At 38.7% G+C, this 20,276-nt stretch overlaps 1 protein-coding gene across 5 annotated transcripts in view; it reads left to right on the top strand.

Moving 5' to 3' along the window:
- Trim37 (tripartite motif containing 37) overlaps window positions 1-20,276 on the top strand; it is a 138,832-nt gene that overhangs the window by 21,749 nt on the left and 96,807 nt on the right. For all 5 annotated transcript variants that reach the window (XM_036195489.1, XM_036195488.1, XM_036195491.1 and 2 more), the window contains exons 7-8: window positions 2,139-2,262; window positions 7,473-7,540. In XM_036195489.1, the coding sequence (XP_036051382.1) occupies window positions 2,139-2,262; window positions 7,473-7,540 (192 nt within the window). The remainder of the gene's footprint in view (window positions 1-2,138; window positions 2,263-7,472; window positions 7,541-20,276) is intronic.

A 20,276-nucleotide genomic window follows, 5' to 3' on the forward strand; every position in this document is an offset into this window, starting at 1 on the left:
CAGATAGACAAACTCAAATATAAATAAAAACTGAAAAATGTTATCTGGGTCAGTTTTAGTAAGTTATTTGTTATTTATAAGTTTTCTTTGGGAAAATATGATAAATTTCAAACAAGTACTAAATATCCTTTTGGAATGTATTCTGTTTAAAGTTGCCAAAATGGGATTTTTTTAATTAATTAATTTATTTATTTTTAAGCTGAGGATCGAACCCAGGGCCTTGTGCTTGCTAGGCAAGCATTCTACCACTGAGCTAAATCCCCAACCCCAGAATGGTTTTTTTTGTATATCATTACTAACCTACCAACAAGTATTCTTTACCCTTTGGGAATCAAGAATAAAATCATTATTTGTAACATTCTTTCAATATAAAATAGCATTACTGAATTGCATGCATGCTACAAAGTCCTTTTGAAAAACAAGCTAGCTGAATTGTTTTTTTGTTTTGTTTTTTGGTTTTCTTTTTGTTTTTTTTTGTTTTTTGTTTTTTTCCGAGACAGGGTTTCTCTGTGTAGTTTTTGGTGCCTGTCCTGGAGCTTGCTCTGTAGACGAGGCTGGCCTTGAACTCACAGAGATCCGCCTGGCTCTGCCTTCCAAGTGCTGGAATTAAAGGTGAGTGTCACTGTCGCCCAGCACTAGCTGAGTTGATTTTATAGCTTTGTCTATCATTAATTTCTCTTGGCAGCATTAGGAGGCTATTCTAGGTTGAGAGTCCTACTTATATATAATAATAGCATGTATAGACATGACTTTTTTTTATTTTTCGTGGTACACTGACTTGAAATCTATTGCATATATTTTGCATTCTTGGAAAAACAGCTATCTTTTTGTACGTATTCTGAAAACAATCTTTATGAATTAGAGAAAACACCGGATTTAAAACATCTTTTGTTGGGCATGAAGACATGTACCTGTAATCCCAGCACTGAAGAGGCTAGGTGGTGGCCAAAGAACCAGTTCAGGGTCTTCAACTACATGGCAAGTTCTAGTCTAGCCTGGAATGCATGCGACTCTTAAAAACCCAAACAAAACCAAATCTTTTCTGTTTTAGGATATGTATTGGTCAGTTTTGTTTAAATGTATGTGTTAGTGTATGTGAGCATGTAGTCATCTATCCTGACACTCTTGTGGAGGTCAAAGAACAATTTGCAGATATCAGCTCTCTCCACTGTATGGCTCATGGGGATTTAACTCAGGTTGTTAGGCTTGGTGGGCAGTGCCTTTTCCTGCCAAGCCATCTCTTAGACTCTTTTGTTTTTATAAAGTAGTTTCTTATCTGAATGTGATTGGGACTAGTTTTATGTTACCTAAATTTTGTTTGTCTGTTTTGAGACAGGGTTTCATGCAGCCCAGGATGGTCTCAGATCTGTAGTTGAAGCTAGCCTTGAACTCCTAGTCTTTCTGCCTTGGCCTCTCGTGTACTGAGACACTAGGTATGTGCCAGCACACCCAGTCAGTTGTGGTTATTTGGGAGCCACTGCTGGGACACACACAGGAAAACTCCACCTACAGGAAAGACATTTTTATTACTATATTTATTAAATTATAAGAAACTTAATTATACTCTTTATTTTGAGAGCTTTATTACATATATTTGTGTGTTTGTTTGCACATATAGGTAGGTATGTGAATGCATGCATGTGAAGGCCAGAGAACAACTTGTAGGAGTTGGTTCTCTCCTACCATTTGGGTCTTTGAGTTTGAACTTGGGTCATCAGGCTTTGTGGTAGGCACCTTTCCCTACTGAGCCACCTCACCAGGCCCTAATTGTGTGTTTTTAATAATCTTTAAAATGGATTTAGTTGAATTTACAACTTTTTTTAAAAAGTATGTGTATGTATGTGTGCATGTACACCTTTCTATGGCCTAGGTTTGGAAGTCAGAGGACAACTTGAAGGAATTGGGTCTTTCTCCACCACGTAGGTGCCAGGGATTGAGCTCAGGTTGTCAGACTGGGTGGCAGACATCTTTATCTCCCAAGTCAACTTGCTGACCCCAAATTTACAGGATTTTTTTAAAAAGCAGTTTTACCTATACAGTACAAACAATTAAAATTTTGGTTATGAATTTTAAAGAGGTAATTAACTGATTTTAAGAGTAATCACAGTGATTACATTATGATCTTGTTTGTCTTCTAGGAAAGAAATGTAGAAGCTGTAAGAAATGCAAAGGATGAGCGTGTTCGGGAAATTCGGAATGCAGTGGAGATGATGATCGCACGACTAGACACACAGCTGAAAAATAAGCTCATAACACTCATGGGTGAGCGTTCTTTAGTCTGCTGGAGGACATGGTACCCGACCTTGTTTGTGCTTCAGTCTTTGAGGAGTCAATTGATGAGTTGTTATGACTGGGAAGGAATCTTAGGATTTTAGGCAACTCCATGTTATATAACCTGGACTACAAGTTTGACTTCTATTGAGAAATGATCAAAGAGAAAATTTTTTCATAACTTTTATATGAAAATCCTAAATAGTTTGTGAACCTCATTAGTAGGTTGTAGTTGGAGTTTTTCTGCCTGGCCCAGTCAGGACAAATCTCTCTTACCTGCCAGTCCCACAGTCGCTCAGACCCAACCAAGAAAGCACATAGAAACTTACATTGTTTACAAACTGTATGGCTGTGGCAGGCTTCTTGTTATCTACTTTTTCTATCTTAAATTAACCCATTTTTGCTTATCTATATTTTGCCACATGGCTTGTGGCTTACCAGTGTCTTTACATGTTGCTTTTCATGGCAGTGGCTGGCGGTGTCTCTCCAGCCTTCTACTTCCTAGCCTTCTCCTCTTCCTTGTCCCGCCTATACTTCCTGCCTGGCCACTGGCCAATCAGAACTTTATTTACGCAGAGTGATATCCACAGCAGTAGGTAGCTTTTTTTTTTTTTACTCCCACAACTAAGAAAACAATTTGCTATCAATGTCCCTTTTCCTTTTATTCTGTCTTCATTGAAAATGAAATACTAGGCCAGGCATTGGTGGCGCATGCCTTTAATCCCAGCACTTGGGAAGTAGAGGAAGGCAGGTGAATCTCTGAGTTGGAGGCCAGCCTGGTCTACAGAACAAGTTCCAAGGCAGCCAGGGATACACAGAGAAACCCTGTCTCAAAAAACCAAAACAAAAAAAACTAAAACACTGATGTTTGTGAATATGAGCCATTGTCTCAGCTGTTTCTGAGAGTTTTAAATTCTAGGTGTTTGATTTTAGATTTAAAATCTTACCTTAAATCTAAATTATATTTAATCATATTGCTTATTCTTTGGGTTCCTCAAAGGTTTCCTCATTCTTCTTTGTTTTTAGTTTTTTTGGTTGTTGTTGTTGTTTTTTTTTTTTTTGGTTTTTCAAGACAGGGTTTCTTTGTGTAGCGTTACGCTTTTCCTGGGACTCGCTTGGTAGCCCAGGCTGGCCTTGAACTCACAGAGATCCACTTGGCTCTGCCTCCCGAGTGCTGGGATTAAAGACGTGTGCCACCATCGTCCGGCTGTACATTTTTTAAAAAGATGGATTTATTATGTATACAGTTTTCTGTCTGCATGTGTGTCTGCAGGCCAGAAGAGGGCGCCAGCTCTCATTACAGATGGTTGTGAACGAACTCAGGACCTCTGGAAGGGCAGCCAGTGCTCTTAACCTCTGACCCATCTGTCAAGCCCCTCATTTATTTTTTTAAAGATAGGGTCTCACTGTGTAGACTCAACCAATCTGGCCTAGAACTGACTTAAGCTATAATCTTAATTTATGCAGTGTTTTACTAATACAAAACTTGCTTTATAATTTTCATTATAACTCAATATGATATATAAAATCTTTAATAAAGTATGAACAATATTTTATGCTTTGTGTTCTTTCCAAGATTTTGACTATATCTTTCAGTTTGGTTATTCATATATTAGTTCATGGATGTTTTCATATTATTAATCTATGCAATCTGACTTCAGGTTTTTTTAAAAATTTTTTTATTTTTAACGTGATAGTTTTAAAATACACTCTTTAGGCTGGGGGCATGGTGGTTCACACCTTTAATCCCAGTGCTGGGTAAGCAAAGGCAGGCAGGTTTCTGAGTTTGAGGCTACCCTGGTCTACTAAATGAGTTCTAGGACAGCCAGGGCTGTTATACAGAGAAACCCTGTCTCAAATGTGCGTGTGTGTGTGTGTGTGTGTGTGTGTGTGTGTGTGTGTGTGTGTATGATTAAAAGATACTGTTCAGTCACTCAGTGGAGCAATTAGAAGAAATCTGCAGCCATTGCTTTTCAGTATCACTTAGATAAATGTTCATGCAAGAGAAAAATCAGATTTTCTTAGGTCCCCAGCTTCAGTCAGTCATGTGTATGAATGGTCCTACTTTTTTTAGGCTTCTAAATATATTTAGAGATGGGAGAGGTGACACATGTCTGTAATCTTAGAGTTGGGAATTGGAAGCAGGAAGATCAGGAGTTTGAGGTCATGTGCTTTCTTACATAGTGAGTTCAAGGCTGGACTAGGGTATATAAAACCCTGCCTTAAAAACAAAAAAACGTGCTTTTGAGACTCCTTTACCTTTAATAGACCATACAGAGGGCTGGAGTTTAAACTGGAGATTTTATTTTATATTTTGTTAGTTTGTCTTGGGGTTTTGAGACAGGATCTCACTGAGTGGTCCAGGCTGGCCTCATATTCACTGTGTAGCTCAGATTGGCCTCAACTTTGGTGATCTTTTGCCGTAGGAGTTTCCAAGTGTGATCACTGGTGTGGGTCACCGCACTCAGTAAGGCTTGAAAATGAGTCTTAGCTATGTTGACATACACCTACGGTCGTAGCTCTCAAGTGACTAAGGCAGGGGGTTCATGAGGACCCTGGGCTACACCATGAAAAGCCTTCTCATAAAGTAAAGTCAGCTGCAAAGATGGCTCTTCATAAAGTGCTTGCTAAGTGAGACTGCTGACCTGAGTTCAAGCCCATGAATCCATATAGAAGTAGAAGGGAGAATCAACTCTCCGTACATAGTTGTCCTCTGAACAAACACCCACCTTCACATCCACACATCACACACACACACACACACATACACACACACACTCCTACCAGGCAGTGGTAGCACACGCCTTTGATCCCAGCACTCGGGAGGCAGAGGCAGGCAGATCTCTGAGTTCCAGGATAGCTAGGACTACACAGAAAAACCATGTTGTCACCCCACACACTCCCAAAGAAGAAAAGACTCCTGTTGGTGTCTGACAAGTTGCCTCTGCCAGTAAAGGCTCCGACTGCCAAGCCTGATACTCTCAGTTCACTTTGCACGGCCTGCTTGGTGGAAGGAGAGAACTGATTCCACAGTTGCCCTGTGAATGCCACACAGATGCTGTGGCCAGAATGGCCCCCACAATAAAAGAAATTTAGAATGTACCCCTGAGTTTTTTCTTGGAGACAAGGTCTCTCACTATGTCCTGTCTGTCTTGGAACTCACTGTGTAGATAAGGCTGGCTTTAAACTCAGAGATCCACTTCCTTGTGTCTCCTGAGTGCTAGAATTAAAAGCACCACTACTCCAGTTTGCTTAAAATGATAATAATAATATTAAAGCAAATAAGCTACTTAAAGTATTTTTCACTTTTAATGTGATTTTGAATAATAACCAAATGTATACTTGCAGGTAGCCTTGCTTTTTGTTCGTAAATTTGCCTAACTTCTTTAATTAACTAAAAATCAATTATGTCAGCAGTATACATTTTTAAAATTTAAGGAATTTATGTGTGTATTTTTTTTCTTAAGAAATTTTTTTCAGGCTGGAGAGATGGCTCAGAGATTAAGAGCACTGACTTCTCTTCCAGAGGTCCTGAGTTCAATTCCCAGCAACCACATGGTGGCTCACAACCATCTGTAATGAGATCTGGTGCCCTCTTCTGGCCTGCAGGGACACATGCAAGCAGAACATTGTATACATAATAAATAAATAAATCTTTAAAAAAAAAAAAAAAAGAAAAATTTTTCATTCATTTTACACACTAATCAAAGATCCCCCACCCCTACTCCCCCTCATAAGAAGGCAAGGACTCCCATGGTGAGGCATATCCAGTAGAGGCAAGTCCAAGTCCTTCCCCTGGCCTCAAGGCTACATGAGGTGTCCCATCGTAGGTAGTGGGCTCCAAAAAGTCATGTACCAGTGATGGATTCTGATCGAACCACCAGGGGGCCCCCCAAGCAGATCAAGCTACACAACTGTCACCTTAATTCTTAATAGACAGACTTTTTGTTGTGATTTAATGTAAACATCTTGCTAATTTATTAACTACATCCCTCTTTTAAGCCAAAGTTAAAATTTGGGAGGAAATTTCAGAGTAACTGAATGAAGTTGTTATTGTGTCTGCCAAAAGGAACATCAAGTCTAGAAAAAAAATGTTCCATTTAAAGCATTTTCATTGTTATGTTTATTATCATTTGTTTTGGGGTAGCATAGATTAAACCCAAGACTATCACTGTACATTTCTTCTTTCTTATTTACTAATTTTAATTTTTTTTTTTTTTTTTTACATAGCTGAGGACTGAACCCAGGGCCTTGTGCTTGCTAGGCAAGCGCTCTACCACTGAGCTAAATCCCCAACCCTATTTACTAATTTTAGATAGTGTCTCAAATAACTCAAGCTGGCCTCAAATTGACTATATAGCCAAGTTTGACCTTGCATTCTTTTTTTTTTTTTCCCCAGAGCTGAGGACCGAACCCAGGGCCTTGCACTTGCTAGACAAGTGCTGTACCACTGAGCTAAATCCGCAACCCCTGACCTTGCATTCTTTTTGTTTGTTTTATTTGAGACAGAGTTTCTTAGTGTACTCATGGCTGTCCTGGAACTCACTCTGTAGACCAGGCTGGCCTCAAACTCACAGAGATCTACCTGCTCTGCCTCCTGAGTTCTGGGATCAAAGGTGTGTGGTACCTGCTGATGACCTTGAATTTTTGATGCTTTTGTCTCCACCTTCTGAGTGCTTCTGAAATTAGACTTTTCACCATACCAGTTTATACCCAGCTGAGCATTAACTTAGAGCTTGTGCACGCCAGACAAGCATTCTGCCATACTCTAGCCCCAGCCCTGTAAACTTTCTAGATAAATTTTATAGTCCTAAATTGAATTTTGCCTAAAAATAGGGTAACCTCCAATGTTCTTCTAAGCTATCATTTAAAAATAGTACTTTCTGCCAAGCAGTGATGGTGCATGCCTTTAAAACCAGCACTTTCGAGGTAGAAGCAGGTGGATCCCTGTGAGTTCAAGGCCAGCCTGGTCTACATAGTGAGTTCTAGGACAGGCTCCAAAGCTATACAGAGAAACCCTGTCTCCAAAAGTAAAACAAGATCATATTCAGCTTCTCAAAGCTTTAGGAAAGTCATTAGGGGTAACTAATGAAGTTTTGCTCAGTTGCAGTGGATCTCTCTTTACTGAGTATGTTCACAGGAAGTTATCTCATTTTTAAGTCTGTAGTGAACCTGAATGTTGTTTTGCTCCTTTCAAACAGGTCAGAAGACATCTCTTACTCAAGAAACAGAGCTGTTGGAATCTTTACTTCAGGAGGTAGAGCATCAGGTGATGAAATACATTTGTTTATGTGCTGCTGAATGAGCATTAAATATTATAGAATGAAATAGTCATTGCTGGGCATGGGATGCACAGCTGTAATCTTTGGGAGACTGAGGCAAAAGGACCATGAGTTTGAGGCCAGCTTATGCTATACAGAGCTTTTGAAGCCCTCCCACACCACACAGTACCTAGACTTCATCTCAAAAAATAACGTATTCATCTTCTCTTCATCCCTATTTGTCTGTCTGTCTGTGTACTATTCCATTTATCTTCATTCATTCATTTATTACATTCATTAATTCATTTATCGAGTGATTCAGTAATTGAGGTAGGGTCTCGTACTGTGGCTTAAGATGACCTCAGACTTTTGGCAAGCCTGCCTTTGTTTCTAGTAGGCTTTGATCACAAGGTGTGGTGATTTGAATGAGGTGACTCATAGTTTTAGGCATTTGAATTAGTCCACAGTTGTGGTGCTGTTTGGGAAGGTTTAGGAGGTGTGGCCGTACTGGAGTAAGTGTGTGATTTGTGGTAAGCTTTGAGGTTTAAAACTCTCAGCTGGGCGGTGGTGGCCCACGCCTTTAATCCCAGCACTCGGGAGGCAGAGCCAGGCGGATCTCTGTGAGTTCGAGGCCAGCCTGGTCTACCAAGTGAGTTCCAGGAAAGGCACAAAGCTACACAGAGAAACCCTGTCTCGGAACACTTAAAAAAAAAACAAAAAACAAAAAACAAACTAAAAAAATCCCCTGCTTCGAATATTTTCCCCCTAGCCCTCTGCTGGGGGAATGGAAAGGGAGGAAGGGATAGAAGCTATGACAGCAAAAGGTCTGCGTGCTGTAGTGGAGACTTTATAGAGTAGGTATTAGCTGATTCTTAAGATTTCTAAATGAGGTTTATGATGATGTGTCAAAATAGGGTTACTTTTTCTTTTAGACTTAGAACTTACTATATAGACCAAGCTGGCCTTAAACTCTCAGAGATCTACCTGCCTCTGCCTCCTGAGTGCTGGGAATTAAAAGTATGTACCACCATGCCTGGCTAGAATTACTTTTTGTTGGGAATAGCCCATAGACATTTGTAAATTTATAAAAGGTAAAATTTCTCCATATGATTTAAGTGGTAGTTTTAAGATAGATGGTTATTGCCATTTACCTAAATATATTGATTTTTCCCTTAAAATTTAGCATTAAGGAACTACTTTTCTTGCCATTTACCTAAATATATTGATTTTCCCTTAAAATTTAGTATTAACAAAATACCTGTTATGTTTTAAATAATAGGTATTATTTTATATTTTAAAAAATATTTTAAATTATATATATGTGTGTAGTTATGTGCCTGTGAGTGCAGGTGCCTGTGGAGGCCAGAAGAGGGCATCAGATTCCCTGCTGTATTTATAGGTGGTTGTGAGCCACCTAGTGTGGGTGCTAAGAACTTTACTTTGGACTTCTGGAAGAACAGTTTACACTGCTTAGCCAACTCTCCAGCCCCATTTTAGATGTTTGGGATATAACAGTAAACAAAATGGAAAAAACTCTTTCCTCATCTACTGTGGGATGTTCAGTATGTTAAATATGTTGCTCTGATTGGTTAATAAATAAAACACTGAGTGGCCAGTAGCCAGGCAGGAAGTATAGGCGGGACAAGGAGAGAGGAGAATTCTGGGAAGTGGAAGGCTGAGGCAGAGAGTCGCTGCCAGCCACCGCCATGAGAAGATGTTAAGATACCAGTAAGCCATGAGCCACATAGCAATTTATAGATTAATAGAAATGGGTTAATTTAAGATGTAAGAACTAGATAACAAGAAGCCTGTCATGGCCATACAGTTTATAAGTAATATAAGTCTCTGGGTGTTTACTTGGTTGGATCCGAGTGGCTGTGGGACTGGCAGGTGAGAAAGATTTGTCCTGACTGTGGTCCAGGCAGGAAAACTCTAGCAAAACTCATCAAATTTATTGGGGGCAGTTAATTAACATAATAGAATACATTAAACTTCATCTCATAAATATCTGATACATTCACTTGTCTTGAATTTGTTTTTTGGAATGCTTATGTTTTAAAGGTGTGTGTGTGTGTGTGTGTGTGTGTGTGTGTGTGTGTGTGTGTGTGTGTGAGATTGGTGTATGTTTGAATGCTGGCATAAACTTGCCAATGTGCACAGAAATGCAGGTCAGAGTACAGCTTTTGGGACTCAAAGCTCTTCCACCATTGGTTCTGATAGTTGAACCTGTGTCACAGTGGTAAGCACTTTTACTAGTGAGCCACCTCACTGGCCTAGAAATGCTTGTGTTTTCCTGTGTGCCTGTTATGCAGCTACCTCCTAAGGTTCTCTTTATTGGAGATTTCTTTTCCTTTCTGTTCTGTTTTCTCATTGGTTGTAAACCCAGCCACATGACCTCCTCATCACTGCCTGTTTGTACAGACCTCCAGGTCTTCTATGGTTGGTATTGAGATTAAAGGTGTGTGTCGCCATGCTGGCTGTGTCCTTGAACACACAGAGATCGCCTGGCTTTGCCTCCCAAGTGCTGGGATTAAAGGCATGCACCACTACTGCCCAACTTCTTCTCTGGCCTGCTCTGACCTCAAGGCAGCTTTATTAACATACAAATAAAATCACATAATCACATTTCAATAAAAATAAAATATCATTATTTCTCCCTTTCTATTTTAATAAAAAGAACAAAAGGAAAAAGTTATAACTAATATAAGAAAAACTATATACAAAAGTACAATAACTATATATACCATATATACAAACAATAAATACCTAAACAATGTCTAGTCCACTTGCATTTGACAAATTCAGAGAAAATAATTCCATCATCTATCCTATATTGGTAAGTCCAAAATGTACCTGATTCACTTTCTATCCTAACTTATATTGCTAACGGAACTGTCTTAGAACGTCTTTCAAATTTATACATTTACAGCTCTTAGTGAGTTTTTCTGAAATCCTTAACAAAGATAATTATAACTAACTGATCTTCAACTCCCTCAGAGACCCAAGAAGGAAATAATACTACCTAATAAAAAATAAAAACAGGAAGTGCATGCAAGCAGCTTCCAAAAAAAAATGTGAGTTGACAGAAACAGCCAGCTGCCTGGACAGTCACCTGAGGTTTCTCTGCAGTGTTGGGGCATCATCTTCAGCCTATAGGCTTAGCGTATCTGACAGACTCATTTGTGAACTAGGATGTGTACAAGGTCAACAGTTTGACCTCACATTTGGTGAGAGCATTCCATGTACCAGAAACACCTGAATTCCATTAGTGTCATGTCATGATTCAGGATTTTAAATTCTGGAAATTATTGATGTTTTTTCTTCAATTCAGCTGTCCATTTTTCTTGGCTGTGTATATGTAGCTTCATCTCGGCATCCTGTTCTTCTCCACATCCCTCTATTAAATGCCAGTCTACTTTTGAGAAGGGTGAGCTTAGTTATTCTTCAAGAATAACTGTTTCATCCGCTGTTCCATTGCACATCAGAAGCCGTTGGCCCACTCCCTGTTCAGCTGCCTTCGAAGAAAAGGGCACGGTACCTTTTACAGATTGCAAAGGCCACTCACTTCAGGGCTGGTGCCATTGTCCTGGCTTCAGAAGATGCCTTTTGTTAAAGCCACAACCACTCTTGTTTTGGCAAGAATTGGTAGTCCTTGGTTTCGTGTCCTGTCTGTCCTGTTTGTCAGCAGTTGATTTGAGGATACTTTGTTGTCCAGTGGCTAACTTTTGCCACAATGAAAGTTAACTCCATATGCAGTTTCTTCAATGTTCATATTTTCTCTGAAGTAGATTGGTACCGCCAGGAGCGGACATGTCTCATAGTCATAGCAAAAAAGAAAAATTCCTAAGTTATTAAAACATTTTAAATGCCATATTCTGTAGATCTCTGAAGGGTTTGAAGATGACCTGTCTATCTAAAATATATCTGTTTGATCTTGAAAACATACCTAATATGACTACAAGTTTAATTGTAACGTCTAACCACTAACTTTCATTTCTATATATCCTAATAGTTGGTAATACTAACATTCAAAGATTAGCAAATTGCATTACATTGTTAAATGAATGGTATAAATACAATATCTCGAGCAAGATTAGAAATATGTGTATGGTATATTCTAACAATATCAATCTTAATAATAATAATTTGTATACAATATAAAACAATCCAATCCAGTGTAAAGTATTTAAAACTAGTGATTGTCTTTTTCTTTTCTTTTTTTTTTTTAAACGAGCACCTTTTGCCTAGCCCTTTTCCTAACCCTTAACAACAACTTGTAACCAACCCTCCTAAACAATGAAAACTATCCCAGACCCAATACCCATAAAAAGACCAAAAGACCAAAAAACTACCCACCCCACACCACCCCTTTGGGAATGTGGGCGTCGCATTCTTAAAATTGCTTCCTGCTGGGTATGGGCGAAGATATCTTTATTCTGAAAAGAAAAATTTTGGGTTAATTGACAAATTCTAGGAAAGGTAACTATATTCTTTGTTATCCATAATGCCAAAGTTCAGGGTTTATCTCAAGTTCTTATTCAAGTAGTCTTTGAAACTGGATCATCTCAGTTAGCCATCTCAGAATTGCTCTAAGCACTTTGTAGTCCAAAGCTGATCTGTAGATGATGTTTGTCAACTTAGTGATATTATTTTCTACGTGGAATTGTCGTTGTGGAGCCCCATCTTCTTCCTGGAGATTTCAGTTGATGTTAGGCCTGGCCGTGATTTCCTGCAGAAAACTGAAAAGAGACTCGAACACAAAGACATGTATAGGCAGCTAATCGAAGCCTTTTCTCAAATTAATTAGTATTCTATGTGACCATTATTATCTTAACAAAGTTTAATATTATATATATATATCTTGTAAATTTTGATATAAAATTCATACTTTAAGAAAAGTTTAAAGAATCAGAATAGAATCAAAGAATTGAGATTAGTAATAGAATAGTCCCTTAAGTAATTTGGTTTTTCTCCTGTCCCATGTCAGAAGTTGGCTCTTTCTTCTGGTATGATACAGGGAGTTTTCATTTTCCTTTTAACAACATGCTTGAGTTTAAAGCAGGAGAGAGCCATTCTCCAACTCCAAAGTCAGCTTTAAACTTTAATTGAACTGGGTCTACAAGAAGACCAATAGTATTAATTTTTTAGAGAAGAGCAGAAACAAACATTTAGGAAGATTTGTGAAATTTTGTAGATGATATACCAATAGGCCATTTTACTCTTTTTCCTGGGACAGATGATTTGTCCTTTTTCTTCAGTTGTCTCATTTGTCCAATGTTCTTCAGATTCCTTAGCCTTCATTCTCCTAAAAGACAAAAACAAAAACCCTTCCCCAAGACTAATTTTGGGGAGGTCCCCTTTTGGCAAGGTACATCTGATTAAATGAAAAGGCATGTATTAATGGTATAAGTGAGTTTAAACTGGATGGTCATGTTGGTTGATGAACTATCACCTCCTCTAATTAAGAGGTCTCTCTTGTTCAAATCGAACCTTTATCAGTTTTGATGGTACCCACAGCTTATCTTCTCCTGCAGAAACAAAAGCAAAACCTTGTCCCCAATGTAACACATACCCTGGTTTCCATTCTGAGGTCAGCACATCCTTGAAGTATATAGGCTGATTTAATTCTGTAGTTTTTTCTATTAACCAATGTCTCTCTGCAGCTGTTGTTCCTTTCTCATTAGCACTGAGAAAATTCAAAGTTAATAGAGCATTGTGCAGTCTATTCTGGGGGTTTTTGTTACCCCTTTCTGTTTATTTATCATGTCCTTTAGAGTTCTGTTGGATCTTTCTATAACTGCTTGGCCTGTAGGATTATGTGGTATACCTGTAATATGCTTTATATCATAATAAGCAAAAAACTGTTTCATTTTAATAGAGACATATGCTGGAGCATTGTCAGTTTTAATTTGTGCAGGTATACCCATGATGGCCATAACTTCTAGCAAATGAGTGATTACAGAATCAGCTTTTTCAGAACTCAAAGCAGTCGCCCATTGAAATCCTGAATAAGTATTGATAGTATGGTGTACATATTTCAATTTTCCAAATTCCGCAAAGTGAAACACATCTATCTGCCAGATTTCATTCCTCTGAGTACCCTTTGGGTTACATCCTACTGGTAATGGTGTCTGATTATAGAAGGAACAAGTAGGACATTTCTTTACAATTTCCTTGGCTTGTTGCCAGGTTATGGAAAAATCCTTTTTCAAACCTTTACTATTGACATGATGTTTCTTATGAAATTCTGAGGCCTCCAGCACATTTCCTATCAATAATTTATCAATCTCATCATTACCTTGTGCTAGAGGGCCTGGCAGACCAGTATGGGATCGGATGTGAGTTATATATAAAGGATGACTCCTTTCCCTGATTGTATCTTGTAATTGAATAAATAGTGAAGTTAATTCTGAAGCATCAGGGATAAATTCTGCAGTCTCAATATGTAATACCACTCTATCCTGCATACTGAGAGTCAGTAATTATGTTGAGAGGTTCTGAAAAATCCATTAATACCAACAGAATAGCATACAATTCTGATTTTTGAACTGAATTATAAGGACTTTGAACCACTTTACTTAAATTTTCTGATTTGTAACCTGCCTTTCCTTGTTTGTTGGCATCTGTATAAAATGTCCGAACTCCAGATATGGGTTTTTCACATACAATTCGAGGCAAGATCCAATCAGCTCTCTTTATAAGATCAATTCTATTGCTTTTAGGATATTTGCTGTTAATTTCTCCCAAAAAATTATTGCAAGCTCTTTGCCAAGGTTCACTTTCTGTCCATAATTTTTCAATGTCCTCTTTAGTTAAAGGTACAACAATTTCTGCTGGGTCTATTCCTAATTGACGAAGTCTCAATTTTCCTTTCAAAGTTAAGTCAGAGATTTTTTTCCACATAAGTTTTTAATTTTTTATTTGGTTTATTTGGTAAAAATATCCATTCCAATATAATATCTTCTCTCTGCATTAATACTCCTGTAGGAGAATGCCTAGAAGGTAAAATAACCAAAATGCAATCCAGCTTTGGATCAATACGATCCACATGTCCTTCATGTACTTTTTTCTCTACCAAGGCCAATTCTTTCTCAGCTTCAGGTGATAATTCTCTTGGACTATTTAAGTCCTTGTCACCTTCTAAGGTTTTGAACAAATTATTCAGTTCATCATTTTTTACCCCAACAATAGTTCGTAGATGAGAAATGTCCCCAAATAATCTTTGAAAGTCATTAAGAGTCTGTAGGTGATCTCTCCTAATTTGCACTTTTTGAGGTCTAATTTTTTGTAGCTCTATTTTATATCCTAAATTATTAATAGAATCTCTTTGTAGCTTTTCAGGAGCAATTTGTAATCCCCAGCAAGGCAATATTTTCTTTACTTCTTCAAACATTTTTTCTAAAGTATCTGCATTTGAGTCAGCTAGTAAAATACCATCCATATAATGATAAATTATAGATTTAGGAAATTTTTTACGTATCACTTCCAAGGGCTGTTGTACAAAATATTGGCACAGGGTTGGACTATTCAACATTCCCTGTGGGAGGACTCTCCATTGAAATCTTCTAACCGGTTGAGAATTATTGTTAAGTAGGCACCATGAAAGCAAATCTTTCTCTGTCTTTTTCTTGTAGGGGTATTGAAAAGAAACAGTCTTTTAAATCGATAACTATGAGAGGCCATCCTTTAGGTAACAGAGTAGGCAAAGGAATTCCAGATTGTAGAGAGCCCATTGGCTGAATTACTTTGTTAATTGCTCTAAGGTCTGTTACCATTCTCCATTTACCAGATTTCTTTTTAATAACAAATACAGGAGAATTCCATGGGCTAGTAGATTCTTCAATATGCTGAGCATTTAACTGTTCTTCTACCAGCTCTTCTAAAGCCTGGAGTTTCTCTGTTGTTAAAGGCCATTGATGAACCCATACAGGCTTGTCTGTTAACCATTTTAAAGGTAGAGCTGTTGGTGTCTTTGGAAGATCATCAGTTTTTGTGCCCTGTTCTTGTATAATATGGATGGCTGGTGACCACTCATTAGAATAATACCTTCTAATATTTCTCCCAGAGACATGTGCTAGTTTATGATTTATTTCTGAGGTTGGAGGGATGTTAATCTGAATATTCCATTGTTGTAACAGGTCTCCACTCCACAGGTTCATAGCTATGTTAGCCACATATGGTTTTAATCTGCCTCTCTGTCCTTCTGGGCCTATACATTCGAGCCATCTTGCACTCTGTTTCACTTGAGATAATGTTCCAATTCCTAACAGTTGAACATTTACCTCCTGAAGAGGCCAAGATGGATGCCAAAATTCTGGTGCAATTATAGTCACATCAGCACCTGTGTCTACCAGACCAGACAACAAAACACCATTTATTTTTATTGTTAATTTTGGTCTTTGTTCATTTATAGAAGTTTGCCAAAAAATTTTCTTTATGGTTTCTCCTGAATTTTCTGTTCTCTCTGTCTCAGTTGTTCCGTTACTCTGAGTAGCCTGGTTTATTCCAATAGGCATTTGGTTATTTAACTGCTCTTAGTAGGGGTCTCCTCTATGATTGCAGGAAAGGTGTGAACTGGATTCACTGTAGGGGCCTGCCTGAGGCCCCTCTGGGAGTTTCCCGAAGACTGAGGCAAAGTATTACCTTGTCTGTCCCTTGTTGATCTACATTCATTGGTCCAGTGTCTTCCCTTACCACACCTTCTACATACTCCAGAAGGAAGGGGCATTCTGTTGCCATTGTTCCTTGAAGAAACATTGTTTCTAGAAGTGCCCTGTTTACAGTCCCTTTTCAAATGTCCTTGCTTTCCACATCCAAAACATCTGACATTTCTCAAACCTCTTGAAATTGCTTACCCACATATTATCATGATCATGAGCCTCAACATTAACCGTGTCTCTAATCCAATCTTCCAAGGGTGCAGATCTTGCCTTTAACGGCCTGATTATTCTCTTGCATGCTGCATTTGTGTTCTCAAAAGCCAAGATTCAATTATTATCTGGCTAACTTCTGAATTTGGGACCATTCTCTTTACTGCTGAAGTCAGTCTTTGTAAGAAATCTGTGAAAGATTCTTTTGGGCCCTGTATAACCTTTGTAAATGACTCAGTTTTCTTTCCTGGTTCCTCAACTCTGTCCCTTGCATTCAAGGTTGCCATTCGACATAGAATTATAGTTTGGATATCATATAAACATTGTGTTTGTACTGCAACATATTGGCCTTCTCCAACAAGCTGATCCTGGAAGATTTGTATACCTCTATCCCTACATTGTTTTGCTATGTTTTTAGCTTCCTCTTTGAACCACATTTGCCACTGGAGCTGCTGTCCGGGTTCCAGAACAGCCTGTGCCAGCTCCCGCCAGTCCTGTGATATAATCCTATTATAATTTGACCAGGAGTTTAACATTTGCTTTACATATGGAGAATGCATGCCATAAGATACTATTGCTTCCTTAAACCTTCAACTGGAGTCCAAATATTTTGTGTATTCACTTGACCAGGTTGCTGTTGTATGGTTACCAGATAAATTAAGGGTGATTGTGTGAAAACAGGCTTTCTTTCTGTAACCTTATAATCCAATCCTGAAACAACTTCACTGTTAATTTCTTCTGTCTGAATCTGAATTTCTCTGTAATTCATTTTAACAGGTTTGACAGGTTTTTCTAAAATTTTTATCCTGGCACTTAAATTGACTATGTTTTTAAATAGTAAAATAAGGATAAGAAGATTAATAATGTACATAATTTGATCAACATTAATCTTCTCATATAGTTGTTCCATTATCAGACTGCCTAAAATTTCAAACAAAGCCCAATTTTCTTCCAATGTACACATAAAACCCATTTTTTTTAATGTGGAAAAAAATCTCTTTTAAATAGTTTCCTTTAAAATATCTGATATAAATGACTTACGAATTCTGCATAGGACAGTAGAAATCCAAGGGAATTTCAAAACAGCTACCTAGCGTCCGAGGTGGGAATCCATAGAGAGAGAGAGAGCAGCAAGAAAGCGTAGCCACGTTCTGGCTAAAAGCTTGAATCCAACTGCTTCAGTGTTCCCGTTTGAGCCGAGTCGAGCCTGGGCTCTGGCTTCCTTAAGCTCCGACCGATCACGTGCGCTGGCGTTTCAGCCAAAAGCAGCCTATCTGCAGTTGCGTGTAGCTCCTGCAATTAGCGGTAGCTCCCGCAGGCCTGAGTTGTTCGTAGCACCGGCTTTTTAAGCAAGTAACTCCAGCTGCGGCTGTAACCGCCCATAGCTAAGGTAGGTTGGGCCTGGGTACTAAGCTGAACTAGGCCCAGGTTAGGCCGGGGTTAGGCCGGGGCTCGGGAGCTGGGCCCGCCCAGGCGGGAAGCTGGACCCACTGCCAAGGCAAGCGGTTTTTTAATGAATTCTTGCCACGTTGGGCACCAAATGTAGATGTAACCGTCTTGTTAAATAAGAAACACAGAACGGATTGCAGAGTTAAAAACCACGAGGTCAGAGCAAGAGCGGAAAACCTTACCCTTCACTGCTTCTGCTGTCCTTCTTCTCCGCAAGAGAGCTACTTCTGTGTGTCCTGTCTATTTATAGACTTTCTGTTCTGTTTTCTCATTGGTTGTAAACCCAGCCACATGACCTCCTCATCACTGCCTGTTTGTACAGAACTCCAGGTCTTCTATGGTTGGTATTGAGATTAAAGGCGAGTGTCTGCCATGGGGGCTGTGTCCTTGAACACACAGAGATCTACCTAGCTCTGCCTCCCAAGTGCTGGGATTAAAGGCATGCACCACCACCCCCCAGCTTGTGCTCTGGCCTGCTCTGACCTCAAGGCAACTTTATTAACATACAAATAAAATCACATTTCAATACAAATAAAATATCACTATACTGCCATGCACATTTTACTACAATAGATTTCTCATTCCCTTTTTTTTTATAAAGGATTTATTTTATATGGTATGTCTGTCTGAGTGCCTGCATGTATGTATGTGCACAACATGCATGTCTGGTGCTTGAGAGGCCAGAAGAAGAGGTAGAATCCCTTGGACTTGAAGATAAAAGCTGTTGTGAGTCACCATGTGGGTGCTGGGAATCAAACCCAGGTCTCTGCAACATAAGCAGGTGCTTTTAACTGCTGAGCTATCTCTCCAGCCACAAAACCAAAAAGAATTTCTCATTCTTTATCTCTGACTTAATATTTCAGGAACCGATAGGATTGTGTGTATGAGATATGTGTATGATATCAGCATTTCTAGTGGCCATATATAATTATTATTATTAGAAATGCTTGTTGTTAAAGGAGTATCTACCTGTTCATTAATATATAATGTATGCTATATAAAGTAGTTTAACTGTATCAGTGTGAAAATATATTTGAAGTTGCTTATTTTTTTAATTTAACCCTAAAATAGGGAAAAGTTGATTAAAATCCTATAAATTTAATGATTTAATTATTAAAATGCAAGTAAACCTAGATTCTCTAAAGTTTCTTAATTTTTCAAACCTGCTTTGAAACTTAAATATGTATGTGAGAATTTCTGCTTATGTATGTACCACACGTGTGCCTGGTGCTCAAGGAGGCCAGAAGAGAATGTGAGATCCCCTGTAACTGGAGTATTAGAAATTTGTGAACCATCTTGTAGGTGCTGGAAACTAAACCTGGGTCTTCTGCAACAGTGATAAATGATCTTAACTGCTTTAACTGCAGAACAGTCTCTCCAGTCCCTGTTTTTAAATTTTTAAAAAGATTTTTTGAGATAGAGTTTCATGTAAGCATCGGTTAACCTTAATTTCGTCATGTAACTGAAGAATGTCCTTGAATTTCTAATCTTCCGCCTCCCAAATGTTGGCATTGCAAATGTGCTAACAGGCTCAGTTGGGGTGAACCTAGGGCTCCTTGCATGCTAGGCTATTACCAGCCCCGTTACATTCCTACTCTTGAAAGTTATTTTCTCTTTTGTAGATTTTTGAGGCAGGGTTTCTCTATGTAATAGTACTGGCTGTCCTGGGGGAACCTGCTTTGTAGACCAGGCTGCACAGAGATCCACCTGCCTCTGCCTCCTAAGTGCTGGGATTAAAGGCCTGCACCACCAATGCCTGACTTATTTTAGTCTTAATTTCATTTTTTCTTTTTCTTTTTTTTTCTTAATAAATCTTTTTTAAAAAAATTTATTATTTACTATGTATACTGTGTTCTGCCTGCATATATACCTGCCTACCAGAACAGGGCACCAGTTCTCATTACAGATGGTTGTGAGCCACTGTGCAGTTGCTGGGAATTGAACTCTGCACCTCTGAAAGACTAGCCAGTGCTCTTAATCTCTGAGCCATCTTTCCAGCCCAATTTCACTAAATAACCAACTTGATGTTGTTTGAATCTTAGATGGTCTTTTAGTAAAAGATCCAGAGTCAGATATCAGGGTGAAAGCTGAAAGATCAGAGAAGCAGAGCAGCCAGCCATTAGTTCTTACTTCTACGAAAATCCTCAGTCTAAAGAAAGCGAGTTCCTGTTTCCTCATGCCTTATGTAACTTTCTCTGCCCAGATATCACTTCCTGGGATTAAAAGTGTGTGCCACCACTGCCTGGCTCTGTTTTCAGTGTAGCCTTGTACTCAGAGATTCAGATGGATCTCTGTCTCCTGAGTGATAGGATTAAGGGTGTGTGTCACCACTGCCTGACCTTTATGTCTAATCTAGTGGCTAGCTCTGTCCTCTGATCCTTAGGCAAGCTTTATGAGGGTACACAATATATCAGTACAATTAGCT

The sequence above is a fragment of the Onychomys torridus genome, chromosome 8, assembly GCF_903995425.1.
Source record: "Onychomys torridus chromosome 8, mOncTor1.1, whole genome shotgun sequence".
NCBI classification, from domain to species: Eukaryota; Metazoa; Chordata; class Mammalia; order Rodentia; family Cricetidae; genus Onychomys; species Onychomys torridus.